Genomic DNA, 17,500 nt, shown 5'->3' on the forward strand with positions numbered 1-17,500 from the left:
AAGAGCAGAAGGGATGGTGTCTCCTTAGAGGTATGAGTGGATCCTAAGAACTTTTGAATTGGTGGGAACACCATAAATAATTTTATCTCACTTGAAACAACAGTAATAAAAACCAGATAAAACAACCTCGGATGCCAAAACCCACCATGCCACTATCCTATCTGGGACGCTGTGTTCCTTGTTGTGAGCTGTATTAAGATCCAGCAAGTGAAATGAAAAGGAAACCTCCTGTTTAGAAAAGTGAGTTGACTCAGTTAGCAGAGGCAGGTACAGTTGGCAAAGGGAGGTGCAGAGATGTGGTGAGTTTGGGCTGGCTGCGCCCATGAGATCACCAGGAGCCACAGAGGAAAGCCCTGTGAGTCAGCTCCAGGTGTCTGGAGTGTCTGGAGGCTCTTGGGGAGTGTAAGAGGCTCAAACAAGGAACTCAGTGTTAATCACCCTGGTCTGTCAGGCCTGAAGTGAGCCGCATGTCATGCCTTGGGTTGAGTTTGAATCCCTAATGGAGAAGGGGACCTATAGGCAACTTGTGTCTCTGGGGATGAACTTGTTAGGTGTTTTCATTCTATTTAAAGGTGCTCCTGGATTACTGCAGTCACTGTGGCATTAGGAGTCTCCTGGCATTAGGCAGGGAAGGTGCTGTGATTCATCACGAGGGCCCATCCTTCACTGTGCCCCTCTGATGAGCTGCTTCCTGAGGGCAGGTGGATATGCTGGAGTCCTGCTTGTCCTGACATGTGCAGGATGTGGAGAGCCCCAGCCTCTATTCCCCTGCAGAAGTGGTCATGGTCCTCCTGCAAGGCAAAGGCAAGGAATGAGGTGGAACTGGCCTTCATGCCTTGTGTGGCTTGTCAGCTGCCCTCGAGAAAAAAGTGCTGATGGACCTGGGCTGTGGAGCCTGGCATCTTCCTGGCTCTGTCAGCAGCCTCAGACAAGCGTTCTCCCCATCTCTGTCTCCACTCCTCATCCTTCTTCTGGCACAAAAATGATGTGGTAGGTGAGGCCAAGGACCCATCTAAGCTCATTTTCCATCTCAGGAGCAAAGGCAGACAAACATGTGATGATTTCCACCTTATCTCTAGGTCTGGGGATTTCCTGAACTTGCCTGGTCAATCCCAATCGATCTGCTTTCTGGGCATTTATTCAAGCAGACCTTGGGTCACTTCGCATCCCCAGCGCTATTAGTCACCTGAAAGGAGCCTTGCTCTCGCAGGTTGGCTGCCTGGACCTGGCTTGCGAGCGGGCGGCCCCCATCCACCCTCCCCAGGCTTCCTGTGAGCTCACGCTGTTTCATTTTGGTCCCCGCAAGGCTGCGGCGTGCCCGGACAGCGCGGCTGTGGAGCGGGAGATGGAGAGGACATGGAGCTGGGCGGGGGCACGGCCGGGGGGTGTCTTCGGCAGCTGCAGATGTAGTTTATTTCCCTAAGAGGCGCATGCAGAAGGTCCTGTGTGCGGATGGGGCAGGCGCCCGTCTGCGCTCCCTGGGCTGGGTCTTGCCGTGAGTCAGCCCACGGCACACGCGCTCTTCCTGTTGGGAGTGACTCAGGTGGGGCAGCCCATAAAACACGCACCGAAAAAAGGCAGCGGCAGCCGCGGAGCCCCGGCGGGACGGGCTCCTGGTGCTCCCCCACCCCGGCGATGGCCGAGGGCTGGCTGCTGCCGCTGGCCTGCCTGGCCGCTCTCCTGCCCGCGGCCCGCAGCACACGCGGCGGACAAGGTGAGGCTCCCTGCGGCGGCTGCTGCCGCTCCCGTCCCGCGGGAAGGTTGGCTGGCAGCTGGAGAGTGCCCGTAGCTGGAGTGCTGGTGACCGGGGTATGCGGCATCCTGCTACGGGCACTCTTCCCTCCCTGCCTTCGGCATTGATACTGCAGCTGTAGGTGCTTCTCGGTTTTCCTCCGAGGTGAAATACCCCACGAGGAGTCGGCCTTCGTTTTGCCACCGGCATCCCCTTTCAATAACTTGTTTATATGCTCTTACCTCGTTGCTGTCGCTATAGAGTTTTGCTCCCGGGGTGGGCACAAGCATTGCCCGGGCAGTGGCTGATGTGCCCGTCACTGCTGGGACCAAAACCTTCCCCCAGCCTGAAGAAGGGCTGGAAGCTCTGTTACAGTTCGCTGTGATAACACGGCAGTGTTTGGATTTTGTGTGAGTCTGTGAGGCTCACGAGGTGCCACAGCCCTGCCACATCCTATGGGAGACAGGAGTCTCCTGCGGTCCACGTGTTTAAAAATCCACCGGATCCTCTTGCACTTTCAAATCTCACCTAGTGGAGAGTGTCATGGAGGGAGATTTAAACGTGTTCAGCCCAGTGGTAATTCAGCTATCTGATTTTTGGTTTCATTGGCCTGTAGTCTGGAGGTGGGTAAGTTTGGCCAAAATCAGGTTTTTGCATGTATTTTGTAAATACTAAATGATGTAATTTTTTTGTTTTTTTTTTTTTTTGGTCTCCAGTACTGATGTTCTGAAATAAGCTTGCTGGGCTTGAAGGTGAATTTTATCAGTTTTAAGTTTGGTGCAAAGGGAAATAAGTGCTGAATAATGTTTTTGTTTGGTTTTTTTTTTAAAGAAAAAAAAAATCTGCTTTGCTTTATTTGCTACTTGGGTTAATTATTACATCAGCCTTAATTACGTGCAAGTTTTAAAACAGTGGTATAGATTCTTCCTCTGCTCCTTCCTGGCAGTGTGTGGGAAACTGCTGCTTTCCCAGGGACTCTTGAACTCGTTTCTGTGTGTGTGTGACACTGATGGTCGATAAGGACTCTGTTTTCATGCTGCAGCAGACTTGGAGTGGGTTCAGAGTGTAATTTAGCCTGCTGATGGAGGCCCAGAAGCCCCAGGCAGGTCTTCCTGCAATAAGAAGCTGGGCAATGGGGACACCCAGCCGTGGAGCAGCAGATGGGACAGCCTTGTGCATCACTGTCCCAAGAGCACAGAGCAGGGAACGGCTTCTATTGACGTGGAGCCTTCATTGCATGCAAAGCTCTATTGTTCTCCTGCTGGAAGGAGGGATCTTTGCACATCGGCTCATGGGTACAGGGCTGTTGGATCCTCACAGACCCAGGGCCACCCTCATTGGCTGGTTTTGTGAATTCAAGGGGACAGTTTAAGAAGCCTGAAGCTGACTGTCTTCTTCTCCAAGCCTTTCTGATGTGAGAATTCATCTCAGCATAGCCATCGAGCATTTTTCGTGCTTTATTTTGCTGGTGGGAGCTGGGGGAAGGACATCCTGCTGTATGTGTGCCATGGATCTCCTGCATCCTGACGTAGTGCTGAAGAAATCCATTTGCAAAAAACTTCTCCTCAATGGAACCTGCTCTTTTTCCACGGATGATCTCAGAGCGGAGCCTCAGGGCACCTGGATACAGAAGTGATCCTGTCCTCAGTTGGTCCTCATCCTCCAGCAGTCCTTCCTCTTCCATCTCGTTATCAATTCCAGTGCCTTGCTCTGGGAAGGATTGTCCTGCCTGAGCTCTGGGTTTCTGGGAGATGAAGAAAATGAGATGATGACCAGGAGCAGACATAGCAGTGCAGTGGTGGCACTAACCTGCCACAGCACCCTAAATGGCTTTGAATCAGCAAGACAGGAATTTGTTCCAGGGCTGGTTCCGAACATGCTGCAGCAGTAGAGCAACACTCAAAGGAAGGTTTTCATTCCCTGGGGGAATGGTGCTCATGCCTGTAATTTAGCAACCCAGTAAATCCTCGAGATTGCGTAGGGTGATACATGGGTGGAGTTCAACTCGAAGATCCTTATGGGTCCCTTCCAACTTGAGATTTAGCTGGAGTGCAGAGGGATGGGGAGTGGGATCAGCCCGAGTGAGGTCTTTCTGCTGTCAAGGTGAGCACAAGTACTTGAAGAAAGTCTCACGCTGCTGCTTTCCATCGGTCCTTTGTGTTGTCTATGCCCTTTGGTCACTGGTGACACTCTCTGAGGCTGGAGTTACGTTCCCAGACCCTAGAGGCAGGAATTCTGTGCCCACAGGTCCCCTCCCAGCAGGCTAGGGTGGCAGAGGATCTCCTGAGCTCTTGTTCTTGTTCTCCTGGCAGCCAGACTGTGCTTGCCGAGGTTGGAAAAATCTCTCTCCCTGTTTGCTGGCGCATGAGGTCATCTCTGCTCCTGGCAGAGGCTGCACTGAGTGCCTCCCTCTGGAATGCGGGAGCCGATGGGTGTGTGGGAGGGCGGCGCCCAGGTGTGAGCACGGAGCAGGAGCCTTTGCCTGCTCCGGGAATCACATGCACAGGACAGGGACGTTGTACCCTGGGGCTGAGCTGTGCCAGAAGAGAGCTGGGAAGGAGGAGACTCATTGTGTACGAGTACAAGGCACTGTCTGCATCCGTGCAGCAAGTTTCTGCCCATTTTTGGACTCCCTCCACCTCCTGTGCACTCAGAGGTGACCTGAGCAGGGGTTGGGTAACTGAGGATGGCTTTTCCTGTCCCAAGGAGGCCAGCAGTGAGCAGAGCTCCTTAGAGGGAGGTTGAGGGCAGCACCAGGGTGGTTTGGTGCAGTTCCTCAGCAGGCTCGGTGCCCCTGAGGACCTGTTTTTTCCCTTGGGATGTTTCTTTCTCCTGCCTGTGTTTGCCAGCCGTTCTCTCAGGTGTGCCTGCTCTCCTCAGTGATCCTAAGGGGCATGTCTGGAGTAAAGGTCCTCAGGATTAAAGCTCCAGCACTGGCCACTGAGGGATTGCCAAGTAGGTGAGAGGTGGCTTCAAGGGAGCAGCTGGACAAGGCAGTGGAGTGCTGGAGCGGGCACATCTGGTGAGATGCCTGAGTCTGATGTCCAGAGGGATCATCTCTCCTGGCTACAGAGGAATGCAGTGTTCATGCCTGTTCCTCCTGCCATGCCTCGTGCAGCACTGTGGGCAGCTGCAGCTTTTCTTCACAGTGACGGAGGGTGGGGTGAGGTGACCCGTCCCATCCCACCCAAACCTTTTTGGCAATCTCCCTCTTGGCCGGCACACTTCTGCCCAACTCCTTGGATCCCAGACCACTCCTCATCACCCTGCACTGCAGACCTGGGTGGGGAGACCTGGTGGAAGTTGGTTGAGCTTTTCCTACTCAGCTCACTCCTGGCCGGGTGAAACAAAGGATAACCTCAGGAAACCTCCCCTATTCCCCAAAGTCTCCAGTAAGGTTACTTCTCACAGCTGCAAAGAGAAATTTGGCCATAACAGATCCCCAAACTCCACCAGCCTAGAATTGGACAAATCTCTGGGTGAGCAAGGATAGGATGGATTTGAATCCCAACAGGAACCCAGCCAATCCTGTTCAATCCTGAATGCAGACACATCACTGGTCAGGGAGCTGGGACCATGAACAATCAGTTGTCTGGGAGTTTTGACCCTCCTATAAAAGGGGGTGGCCATAATAAATCTGGGCTGTTTGTCACTGACCCTCAGTGAGTCCTGTCTGTCTCCAACCTATGGAGTAACAGAATAGTTACCTATGCTTTTATCAGGACAAGACTGATTTTTTCAAGACACCTCTGCTTATTCAATGTATAATTTTTTATACATTGTTTGTGTTACAAGACCTGTGGAAGAGTGGGGAATAGCCTTGGCAATGCTGTTGTGTGGACTGTGGCTGCCTGGCTTGGGTTTGTCCATCCTCTGCAGTGGAGTGGGGCGTCCCTCCCCACTGTGGGCACTGGTGGCACTGGGGTGGCTGATGGACACAGACACGGGGACAAAGCCAGAGCTGTGGGGAAGCAGCTCAGTGTTGGCAGAGCAGGAAGGGGAGGTTTGCACCACCTGCCTCGCGTTACTCGCCGCTCAGGGTGGGATTGCTGCTGGCGCCTTCATCTCTGGGCATCATCTGAGACGTCTCTCTGCTCTCCTCTCCTCTCCCCAGTCTGTGACTGCAATGGGATGTCCAGGCAGTGCATCTTTGACTGGCAGCTCCTCAGGGAGACGGGAAACGGGTACCGCTGCCTCGGCTGCCTGGGCAACACGGAGGGCGTGCGCTGCGAGCGCTGCAAGGACGGCTTCTTCCGCCCGCGGGGACAGCAGTGCTGCCTGCCCTGCCTCTGCCACCCCTGGGGTACGTGCACGGCCGCCAGCCTGGGGCTAAAGGCACCTGCTGAGCCCCCTCATACCAGAGCACAGAGACCGCCTGCCCTCTGAAATAATCCCACACTCGCAGAGTGATTGGGGTGGGAATGTGCCCATTCCCAACCTCTCCGTCCTGTCTTTCTACAGGTTCCCTCGGCACACAGTGTGACAACGATGGCCGGTGCAGCTGCAAACCCGGAGTGATGGGGGACAAGTGTGACCAGTGCCAGCCGGGCTTCGAGCCCCTGTCCGAGGCCGGGTGCTGGAGGAGTGGGCAGTGAGTGCTGGTGGCATAGGGCCAGCCTCCGGAGCCCTCTGGGGCCTGTGCTGGCAGAAAACACCCCCTGCAAAGGCAGGGTTGGTTTCCTGGCAGCTCATGGACAGCTTTAAGCCAACCATGCTAGGAGAGAGTGGGCTTGAGTGAGGCTGGACCTCTGCGCTAACCTGCAGGGCTTGGTGTCCTGCAATACCATCAAAATCTGAACTTAGCCACTCTCTGAGGTGATGGTTTCATCACCCAGATAGTGCCCAACAAGCAACTACCATGTAAAACAAAACCTGCCTGTCTGTGGGGCTGCCTCACGTTCATGCTGCTCACAAGGAGATGTGCATGCAAAAATCAACCCCTTTCTTTTCATGAAGCCCTTCTTAAACACCTTTAGAAACACTTCTGATCTGACTTCCTCAGCTGTGTCCTCTTTTTCCTCACCTCACCCCCCATTGCTCCTTTGGGGCCGCTGGCAGGCAAAGGCTGCTAGCAAGAGACTGCTGTCTGCAGTCCTGCTGCTGGGCTCGGCCTCCTGCCCAAGCCTCCCTGAGGTGCTGCTGCTTGGTGCAGCTCAGTCAGGGTCTATGAAACTCAGCCAGGGTTTATTAAGCTCAGTGGAGCTTCACTTTGTGCTTGTAGGCGAGTCTGGTGCTTTGGGATGCTCTGGAGCAGTAGTCATGGGCACTGGCTCAACCTGGCACCCTCAGTGCTGCAGATTTTGGAGAGAGGTGGCTATGCAGATTATTTCCCCACTTCTTGCATGGGAATGGCAGCTGGGAGGGTTCTCCACTCTCTTGTGTAGTAGCAGGAAGCACTGAGCTCCCAGGCCAAGGTGGAAATCCAGGTAGAGGTTCCTGCTGTACCTTTGCAGGAGCCTGCAGTGTGAGTGTGACCCAGCAGGCAGCACAGGAGACTGTCACTCCGGCCGCTGTGTCTGCAAGGAGAGCACCACTGGGGAGCAGTGCCAGAGGTGAGTGTCAGGAGGATTGCTGGGCACTGCTTGGCACAGCCTCCTCTCCGCAATGGCTTCCCTTCACCAAGTCTTAGAATGGTTTGGGTTGGAAAGGATGTTAGAGCTCATCTCATTCCACCCCCTGCCATGGACAGGGACACCTTCCACTACCCTGGCTTCCCTCCAAGCCCCATCCAACCTGGCTTTGAACACTTCCAGGGATGGAGCAGCCACAGCTTCTCTGGGCAACCTGGGCCAGTCCCTCACCACTCCGACAGGACAGTTTATTCCCAATATCCAGTCTGGCCCTTCCCTCTGTCAGGTTAAACCATTGCTCACACCCGTGTTGCCATCCCAGCCCAGCGATGAACCTGAACCCTGCTGAAGGCTGTATTGCATCAGAGGGATGGTTGTAGGCCAGTAAAAGGAGAAAACAACTTGAACATTGTCACCTTCGTCCATTTTCCCAGGTGCAAGCGACACTTCTATAACCTGGATGCCAGAAACCCTGCAGGATGCTCCCCCTGCTTCTGCTACGGGCACTCGGCCAATTGTATCAGTGCAGACAACTACAGTGTCCACAACATCACCTCTACCTTCCAGCAAGGTGAAGCCCAAGCAGGACATCCCCATGGCTCCTGGGCATGTTTGCCTCCTCTCCTCTCTCCTTCCCTCCTTCCCAGCTGTGCTGTGAAGTCAGCCTTGGGCTGTGTTTGCTTTTTGGGTGCTCATCCAACCTGCCTGTGGCTGCAGCAACCTGGCTTCGATGGGATGGCTTGGTCATAGGCAGAAGAAGGGTCCAAGGGTTGAGGGGGGCAGAGGATTTCTTCCTTATGTCTTTCCTGCCTCTTGGAAGGAGGCCTCTGTGCCCAGCCAGGCTGATTTACAGATGTGTGCTGCCCCCTCAGAGGTCGGAGTAGGAGGCTGGAGAGTTTTGTTTAGACACAGCTCAAGAAAGTTACCGGAATCCTGGAAACACCTTCCCTGTCCACTCTGACTGCTCCTTGTTTGTGCTCCAGGTACTGAGGGCTGGCGAGGTGTCCATGAAAGCGGCTCCCCAGCCCAGCTCCAGTGGTCCCCACGCCACCAGGATGCCTTCATAGCGGCGAGGAGCGAGGAGCCAATATACTTCATGGCACCTGGTAAGTGTGGGATCAGTGGTGGGCAGAGGGAGCCCTTTGCTTGGTCCGATCCCATCGACTGAGCCTTTAGGAAGAAGGAAAGATTTTTAAGCCTTTGATTTGCCCTTTGCAGCAAAATTCCTCGGGAACCAGCAGCTGAGCTATGGGCAGATGCTCTCCTTTGATTACCGCCTGGACCGAGGGGGACGCCAGCCATCTCCACATGATGTGGTCCTGGAAGGACACGGCCTGAGAGTCACTGCCCCCTTCTTGCCCCAGGGAAAGGACCTGCCCTGCGGCATCAGCCAGACGTACACGTTCAGGTAAAGCGAGGAGCTGGGGTGTTTGGAGCAGGGGGGGCAAGAATGGTTGTGGCTTTATGGAGATTCTGGGTTCAGCCGTGGTCCCTTGGAGGTGGCAAATGGCTGCCTGGTTTGGGCTGGGTGCATCTCAGACACTTCTGTCCTGGATAAGGAGGTTACTTTGTGAGAAGGGCAACAAAAAATGTGGCTTGAGGTTGGGTTGGGTTCTCGGCTCTGGATCAGTTGCATGCATGGAGGTCATTGCCCAAAGCCTTGAGCTCCCAGGAGGGAGGTGGATGACATGTGGTGCTTTTGGAGGAGGCATATCATTTTTTTGACATCAGTTCCACTCCCCTCGTCTCCCATGGCAGGCTGGATGAGCACCCAAGCAGCAAGTGGAGCCCAAGACTGAATCACTTTGAATTTCGCAGGCTGCTGGGAAACCTGACAGCCCTCTGGATCCGAGCCACCTTTGGGGAATACAGTGAGTGCACAGAGAGCTTGCAAGGCTGGTTTCTCCTAGCTGTTGGAGACAACAAGTCTCTGGATGGATACACCTTTGCTAAAATTTATTAAAAGACAAAAATAGCACGTGCTCCAAGGAGGCAAAATTAAGTAGCAAAGAGATTGAGCAGGATGGCAACAGATTTGACTGCTCCATTTGCCCACGGGCATCGCAATAGGATATGCGACCCGTGCAGGTCCTGGCTGTGGGTCGTGCGGGTGGCGCTGCCGTCCCCTGCAGGTGGCTGTCTGTCCTTCCCTGCAGGCACCGGCTACGTGGACAACGTGACCCTGGTGTCGGCACAGCCCGTGCCCGGCGTGCCCGCGCCCTGGGTGGAGCGCTGCCAGTGCCCGGCGCCCTACAGGGGCCAGTTCTGCCAGAGCTGTGCCCCTGGGTACCGCAGGGACAGCCCCAGCCAGGGCCCCTTCAGCACCTGCGTGCCCTGCAGCTGCCAGGGGGGAGGAATCTGTGATCCCGACACCGGTAAGAGAAGCCACCGCCGTGCTGTGCTTGTATGGGAACGGCAGGAAGCTGTCTGTGTCCCGACAATGGAGCTGTGGGGAGTTGAGACCACTGACTTCACAGGAATTTCTTCATGGAAGGGGTCATTAGATATTGTAAGGGGCTCCCCAGGTGGGGTCATCATCCCTGGAGGTGTCCAGGAAAGACTGGACATGTCACTCAGTGCTCTAGGCTGGTTTACAAGGTGAGGATCTGCTGCAGATTGGACTCAGTGGTCTTGGAGGACTCTTCCAACCTTAGTGATTCTGTGACTTGGGTCTAAAAATGTGGGGACCATCCAAGACAAGACTCTCCAGAGCCTGGAGGCATTGCAGTCAGATGCATTTGGAACAAATTGGGTGCATGTTAGAGGGAGAAAAAACATCTGCTGCTGCCCAGATAGCAATAGTTCTTCACTTCTGATTTATTATTTGAAACTTAAACATGGCAATGCCTCAGGTTGGACAGAACTTCGGCAACCTGGTTTAGTTGAAGAAGTCCTTGCCTAGTGCAGGAGAGCTGGACTAGATGACCTCTAAAGATCCCTTCCAATGCTGACTATTTCATGGTTTTATGTGGTGCATGATGTGGGCATGGTGAGGATCTGAAGAGATCTTGTGGAGGTTGCTGGACCACGGGTGCTTGTGTTGCTGCGGCTGGAGTCGTGTGGCTGTTGCTGTGGTGGAAGATGTCCTGCTGGGAATGTGAATAAACTGCCCTAAGCCCTTTCCTTGCTCCTCCAGGTGAATGCTACTCAGGAGATGAAAATGTGGGCAGCTGCCCCTTCGGCTCCTACCGAGACCCCCGGCAGCCACACAGCTGCAGGACCTGCCCCTGCGGGCCCGGCCAGGGCTGCTCCGTGGGGCCGGGCACTGAGGAGGTCATCTGTGACCACTGCCCTCCTGGAGCTGCTGGTAATGCCCTCCTGGCTTCTGCTCTGCCTTTTCCTACAGCTGTGCTTGCAGCTGGGCAGATCCACACCATCCTGTCAGCCCAGCTTGCCTGTGACTCTGCCACTCCTGCCTGCGGGGGGGTGTTTGGGCCCCAGGGGTTGGGCAAACACACCTTGTCCTGCTCCGGGAAAAGTTCTCATCTAAATGTAACACGCGTGGAGAAAGGATGGGTAGGAAAGGGAGTGGAATAAAACATAAGGAAAAAACCAAATTGGAAACGCCTTGTAGAAGGTCAGTTGTGGCACCCAGCTTTGGAGAGCGTGTGTGGGGCGTCGTGTGTTGGCCGTGGTAGCAATGACAGCGGAGCAGCTGTTGTGCCAACCCTGATGGGGCCGAACACCCCCATTTCTGTGGGGTGCAAGCAGCGAGTCAGCCTCTGCCCGGTGGGCACAAGCATTAACTCCTGCTTATCTCTCCTTTCCCAGGGGCCAATTGTGAGTACTGTGCCGATGGCTATTTTGGAGATCCGGCAGCTTCCCAGCCCTGCCAGCCGTGCCGGTGCAACGGCAACGTGGAGCCCAACGCCGTGGGCAACTGCGACCGGCGCTCGGGCCAGTGCCTCAAGTGCCTCTACAACACCGCCGGCTTCTACTGCGACCGCTGCACGGACGGCTTCTTCGGGAACCCCCTGGCCCCTGACCCCGCGGACAAGTGCAGAGGTGAGCTCCAGGCACTGTCTGAGCTGGGGGTGGGTAAGAAAACCCATGACCGACTGTGGGGCGGTTGGATGGGAAGGAGGATGCTGGACGGTGGGAACGGTGAGGAAGAACCAAGGCGCAGGGCTAAATGGCGGGAGGAAAGCAGGGAGAGATGTGCTGTGGCTTGAGGCAGGGCCAGGTCCCCCTGAATCTGTGTCCCTCTGACCTGCAGCCTGTGACTGCGACTCGGTTGGTGCCGAGCCCCTGAAGTGCAGGAGTGACGGGAGCTGCATCTGCAAACCTGGCTTCGAGGGGCCCCGCTGTGAAGAGAGTGAGTGCCCGGCTTGCTATGGCCAGGTGAAAGAGCAGGTGAGCATCTGTGCCAGCCCCAGGGCCACTGAGCAGCAAGGAGTGCAACGATTCACTCACCCTCAGTGTCTCCTCCTCAAGCATCTACTCCTGGTGCGAGTGAAATGTGAATTCAAACCTTGGCTTTGTGCCTGATCCTTTGTGCCCCATCCTAAAATGAGCATTCATTTTGGTCTCTGTCCTTGGGCCTGACTGCAGCCCTGATTCCCACCTTGGTCTTCCCCCCATGATGGCCTGGTCTGTGGTTGTAGGTGGGGCTGTACCTGCAGCAGCTGGCAGAGCTGGAGCTGCTCTTGTCAGAGGTGCAAGCTGATTGTGGGACCGAGAGTCAGGAGCTGGAGAAGAGGATGCTGGTGGCTGAGGAGATGCTGCAGACCATCCTCGAGGAAGCTCTGAGCCTTCAAGGTACCACCTGCCCACTGCTCTTGGATGGGGCCATGGGGGCTGTGTCAGGGAGGGTTTTGCTGCCTGGGCCTTTTTGCACAGCAGCGAGTTCCTCTTCAGCCTTTCTCTTTCCTTCTCACCAGCCTCTGACAGGTCTCTGGAAGGCCGTGTGGCCAGGATGAGGGGGCAAGGGTCCAGCTCCCAGAGTCACTTGGATGAGGTCAAGGCAACAGTGAAGAGACTGAGGTCTCTGGGCAGCCAGTACGAGAGGCAGGTGCAGGAGACCCGTCAGCTGCTGGAGAGAGCCAGGCTGGACCTGGATCGCAGCGGCGCCGCTCTCCGAAGGGTGGTAAGAGCATCCCGTGGGACACACTCCTAGTCCAGCTCAGGAGAAAACCAACAAAGAAAGCAAGGATTTAAAGAATTACAGATGTTGTTTTGTGAATGTAGGTGTTCTGATGGTCCTTTCTTTGGAGTCGGGACCTTGAGAGGAGCTGGCAGAGGTCTTTGGGGGCAGTGGGGGTTTAACGTGCTGGGGTTGCCTCTTTCACTGCCTAACTGGATGGAGAGCAGGGAAGAGCACTCACACCTCTCTTCCTTCCTCCCTCCTCAGAGCATTCCTGTTTCAGACTTTCCCGGGGGTTTAAATCAGTTCTTGCTGCTGGCCCAGGAGGCTCTGAGACTGGCCGACAGGTGAGTTGCTCCCCTGTTTGCCAAGAGAGAGGGGAGGAGGACTGAGATCCTGCTAAGTGCCCAAAAGGTCCTTTTTGGAGGGTTCTGGTTGACATCTGCCAGCCCTGGAGCAGGGGAAGATGCAGCTGCTGAGCTGCCTTTGCTGCCCTATAGAGTTGTCTTCAGCTGTCCTTGAGGATGTAATTGGATGTGATTTAGAAGCATCTTTGGTATCAGAGTTTTGCCCTTGGATGTCCAGTTGAAACAGAGAGCTTCTGCCCTCCCCAGTGCTCCTCTCTCCTTGGGAGATGCAGGAGGATCAAGCGAAATCGGGGTCCCCTTCCCAGACACGCTGTGCTTCCCGAGGGAGTGTGATCTAGCACCAGTGAATGCCCCAGTAAAGGAAGTTGGTGGAGGAAACCTGGCCAGGAACCCTTTTCTGACAAGCCCCTCTGTGCTCTGCAGCCACACACAAGCAGCCAATGCCATCGACCAGGCTGCCAAGGTGGCGCGGGAGGACGCGGGGCAGGCGCTGGAGCTGCTGCGTGCCGCTGCTGATGGAGAGGCTGCCCTGGGCTCCCTGCCCAGGAGGTGAGCACTGCCTTGGCCTCAGCGTCCTGTGGGCACCTGGCAGGGAGGAGGGGGATGAATCCCTGCCTCCCCATCGGAGCTGCAGAAATGTGCAGCTGGAGGCAGGGAATTCTCTGGCATGTCTGAGGGGTGGAGATGGGGGCTTGGCAGCTCTCTGTGAGCTTCCCACCTCACAGCCCTCTGTGCTCCTGAGGTCCTACCTGCAGCTGGGCAAAGGGGTTTAACACCACAGGCTTCTGGGGGTGTTTTCCACATGTGGTTGAAAATCTGGGCTGGGTTTAGGCCAAAACCCCTGAATTTAAGCCCATTGTGGCTCTTTTGGTCAGACTCGGCCTCTCCAGAGCCCACCATGGGGGAGATGTGAGCAGCAGCCTTGAAGGAAGTTAGAAAGTCAAACAGGGATGTGCAGGAGAACACGTGCAGTTGTAGGGCAGGGATCAGCACCATGGAGCCTGTGAGGGTTCAGCTGTGTGAAACAATCTCTGATTTTGGAGCGGGAGTAAGGAGCCAGCAGTTGCCCTGCTCATTGGAGGGACTGGGATGCAGGGAATGTTTGCAATTGACTTTTTATGTGTGATAAATCTGCATGGGGCCTTAGAGGATGTGAATGAGTCAACGTAGATGGTAGTATTAATGCTGGGGTGGGAGGCTGGCAGCTTGGCTGGTACCAGGCTCTCCAACCTACATCTGTACAGGTATGAGGAGCTCAAGTCACTGGCTGGAGGGCTGAAGGCTGATGCTGATGGAATGGCTTTAATGGCAAATGAAGCTTATCAGGACAGCCTGGTGATCCTAAGCTCCCTGTCCCGCCTGACAGAGATGGACATGGGGTCCTTTAAGGTGAGGGCTTTGTGCCTGTCAGACAGGAGATCCCCTTCTGCTCTTCCTGATGCCCTTCCTGCTTGTCCCACCACCAGCTCAGCCCTTCCCATGGCTCCATCCTCATTGGAGAGACACTAGATAGGCATCTTCCTACCCTTTTCCCCCTGGTTCCTGGGGGGCAACTGGAGAGATGCTGGGGACCCCACGGTGTGTCTGTTTCAGGAGGAAGCCTTGAGGCTGAAGCAGGACTCAAGCGCCCTGCTGGGCCTGGTGGACACATCCCTGGCGCAGTACCGGGGCCTGCAGAGCCGTGTGGGGCGCTGGGAGGAGGAAGCCGAGCAGCTGCTACAAGGGCAAGAGGGAGAGAGAGCGGTAAGAGCTGGGCTGGTGACCACCCCAGCAGGAGCTTTAGCCCTGGGGGGATGCCTGTGGCCCCACCACTGTCCTTGCAGAGCTGTCAAAGGCAGCTCTGCCTGCCTGGTGCAGGATTGGACCCTTCCTTGGGGCTGATCTTCAGACCTTAGTGTGTGCAGGGAGCTGCCTGGTGCAGGATCTCCCCTGCACATCTCCTCCATGTAAGGCGGGTTGAAGACCTGATCCTGCAAAGATTAGAGCTAAGATGACTCGGGATGTAGCTGGAGCTGGTTCAGGAGCACCAGCACAAGCTTCTGATGGCCGGTTAGCCTGTGAGAGTCTTGATTAAGGGGCAAGAGCAAGCATTTGGGAACAGACTGATGGGTTTCTTCCAGCCTAGCTCCTCCCAGACTGCTCTGGGACTGTGTGATGCTCCCACACCGTGTCCTTCACCGACTCTTGGTGTCCCTTGATGCATTGCAGAAGCTGACACAGCTGCTGTCCCGAGCCACCCTTGCCAGGAGCACAGCCCTGCAAGCCGCCCGCGCTGGCAATGCCACCTTCTACGAGGTGGAACAGATCCTCAAGAGCCTCAAAGGTAGCGTCCTAGAAACCCTTCCTCGTCCTTTCCATGTGGGATCTCATGAAAGGTAGTGTGGCTTCATTCCCACATGCGTTTCTTCCAGAGTTCAACCTGCAAGCAGATGACAAGAGGAGGGAAGCCAGAGATGCCATGAGGAGGCTGCCCCTCATCAGCAGCATGGTCACCAGTGCCAGGGAGAAGACAGACCGAGCCAAAGGCATCGTGGATAGTGCTGCTTCCGAGTCAAAGGCAGGCAGCAGCATGGTGGAGGAGGCGAAGGAAATCACTACGGGCATCCAGGAGGTGAGGACAGACTCTGGTGCTATCGCTGTCAGGAAAGGATTTGGAGGGGAAAAACATGGAAGAAAAGGAGATGGTTAGCAACCTCATGGTGAGCCTGATGGGTTGATTTTTGAGCTGGAGTTTCCCTACAGTGAGTCCTGCAGATACCAGTTTTGATGATCTCTACAGGCATATTCCTTCCGTGAGGATGTCTGTGGCATCGCACTGTAGCCACCTTTCGGGGACCAAGGGGATTTTTTCGCTCCTGCAGCCAGAGTCACTGGCAGGCTTGTGAGGTCCCAAAGTTGCTGTCTGTGGGTACACCTCCCGGATGTATGTTGTAATCTCCCAGGGATTTGCTGATGTGTGAGGGAGGAATTGAGCCATGGACATAGAAAGGACTCTCTGGAGCAATTGATGGGAGAACATGAGGACAGCTTCTGATACTTTTGGGGCCCCTGTAGAAGGAATCAGTTTCTACCAGTTCCCTATTCCAATGCACCCAGAATGATTTTGGCTGTGCTCTGCCCTTCTGAAAGTGCCTTTTCCTGTACTCTCCTGTGCCCAGGAGATTGCCCAGCTGAAGGGGGAAGCCAACAAGACAGCTGACGGCGTCCTCGCCCTGGAGAAGGCTGTGGCCACCCTCCGAAACGAGGCCAAGGAAGTGGATGACACATTTGAGAGGAAACTCTCCGAGGTTGAGGCAGATGCTGCTGTGATAGAGAAGGTGTGTCCCCATCTCCCCTGCCTTGTCTCCTTCCCCGTTGACTTGTGGGCTGATTCCACCTCACGGCTGCTGCCTTTCCTCCTGCAGACAGCTCGGGAGGCTCAGAGGGTCCATGACAAGGCTGGCCAGGCAGAGGCGGCTGTGCAGCAGACACTGAGTGCCCTGGAGGAGCTGCTGCGTCTCTTGAGTAGGTGTTGTGACACCACTGTGGGGTGTGGATGCAGGCAGGTCCCCACTGGGGCGAGGCAGGGCTTCTGGGAGTTTAGTGGGAAGCTAAATTACGTGATGCCTGTGAACAGGCTGGGGCAGCAGGGCGGAGAAGAAATATCTAGAAAGATCTAGTCCTCAGCCTCCCTGCATGCTTTCCCTTGTTTTCCTTCTGTGCAAAAGACCAGCCTGGCGCTGTGGATGAGGATGGCCTGAGGCAGCTTGAGGAGAACTTCAGCAGAGCCAAAAGCAGAAGCCAGCAGCTGAAGGCGGAGATGTCGGAGCTGGAGCAGACGGCTGCGCTGCAGAAGGCCCGGGTGCTCGTGCTGGAGAGCAGCATTGATGGCATCCTGGCTGATATTAAGAACCTGGAGGATATCCAGAAGAGTCTTCCTCCAGGCTGCTACAACACAAAAGCCATCGAACTGCCATGAGCCAGTTCTGGAAAGGCTGCAGCACCTGCCAGGCTGAAGGCAGGAGGGCCTCCCAAATCTGGCAGAACTGGCTGTGTTAAACTGCTCCTTACCCTCAAGGTCAGCGTGGCAAGTGAAGTTCCTCCCGCTGGCCCCGGAAAGTCCCTGATTTTTCAAAGTGCTCCGTCCCTTGCTCATGGGAAGAAGGAGACTCCTGGTTTGTCAAGGTGCTACTGTCTGAAGAACAGCCCATTCCTACAATGAACCTCTGAGGTGCAGGGTTAGGTGCCAGCCTTGTGAGCTTGCACAGTTTGGACCCTGAAGCTCATAATAGAGGTTCTCCATGACCTGTGGATACCCTGTGCTGGTCTGGACACAGAGAAGGACTGGAGTCTCTGTCCATACTTTTGACACTGCCACCACCAGCTCCTCCTCCTGTTCTCCTCACCTTTGGCAGCTCAGGAGACAGGAAGCAAGCAGCATGAGAGGCTCCTGGGGGAGATGAATTCTGAGTTGTGGCACTGGTGATGCTTCGTGTGGTGTCTCTTCCCAGGCTGGCAGTCCTCCCCTTGCTGGGAGTGGTGTGGCTCTTGCGCCTCAGAAGCCTGTCCCATCCTGCTGCAGTGCCTGTAACCTTTCATTAGTTTAAAAATATTTCATTAGTTTAAAAATATTGAAGATGTCTTCGATGTGTGTCCACCTCTGGGTTGGTGCTGCCTGTCCTCCCTCCCTCCCTGATGGTGCTGTGTGTTTCTCAGAGGCCACCATCACCACTAAGGCGGTTCTCCACAGGGGTTTCCCACCGTTCAT

General features: G+C 55.3%; 1 protein-coding gene across 1 annotated transcript; it reads left to right on the forward strand.

Moving 5' to 3' along the window:
• Positions 1–5,850: 5,850 nt before the first annotated feature.
• On the forward strand, positions 5,851–16,832 carry LAMC2 (laminin subunit gamma 2). Its single transcript, XM_066324658.1, has 22 exons — positions 5,851–6,035; positions 6,194–6,323; positions 7,186–7,284; positions 7,737–7,873; positions 8,286–8,408; positions 8,521–8,710; positions 9,061–9,173; positions 9,459–9,677; positions 10,439–10,609; positions 11,074–11,307; positions 11,519–11,655; positions 11,907–12,060; positions 12,183–12,388; positions 12,653–12,732; positions 13,177–13,302; positions 13,998–14,142; positions 14,347–14,496; positions 14,962–15,076; positions 15,165–15,364; positions 15,912–16,070; positions 16,158–16,257; positions 16,461–16,832. Exons 1-22 carry the CDS (start codon positions 5,864–5,866, stop codon positions 16,709–16,711), a joined length of 3,411 nt encoding a protein of 1,136 aa, XP_066180755.1. The 5' UTR covers positions 5,851–5,863; the 3' UTR covers positions 16,712–16,832.
• The last annotated feature ends 668 nt before the right edge of the window (positions 16,833–17,500 follow it).

This window comes from Sylvia atricapilla, chromosome 9 (assembly GCF_009819655.1).
Source record: "Sylvia atricapilla isolate bSylAtr1 chromosome 9, bSylAtr1.pri, whole genome shotgun sequence".
NCBI classification, from domain to species: Eukaryota; Metazoa; Chordata; class Aves; order Passeriformes; family Sylviidae; genus Sylvia; species Sylvia atricapilla.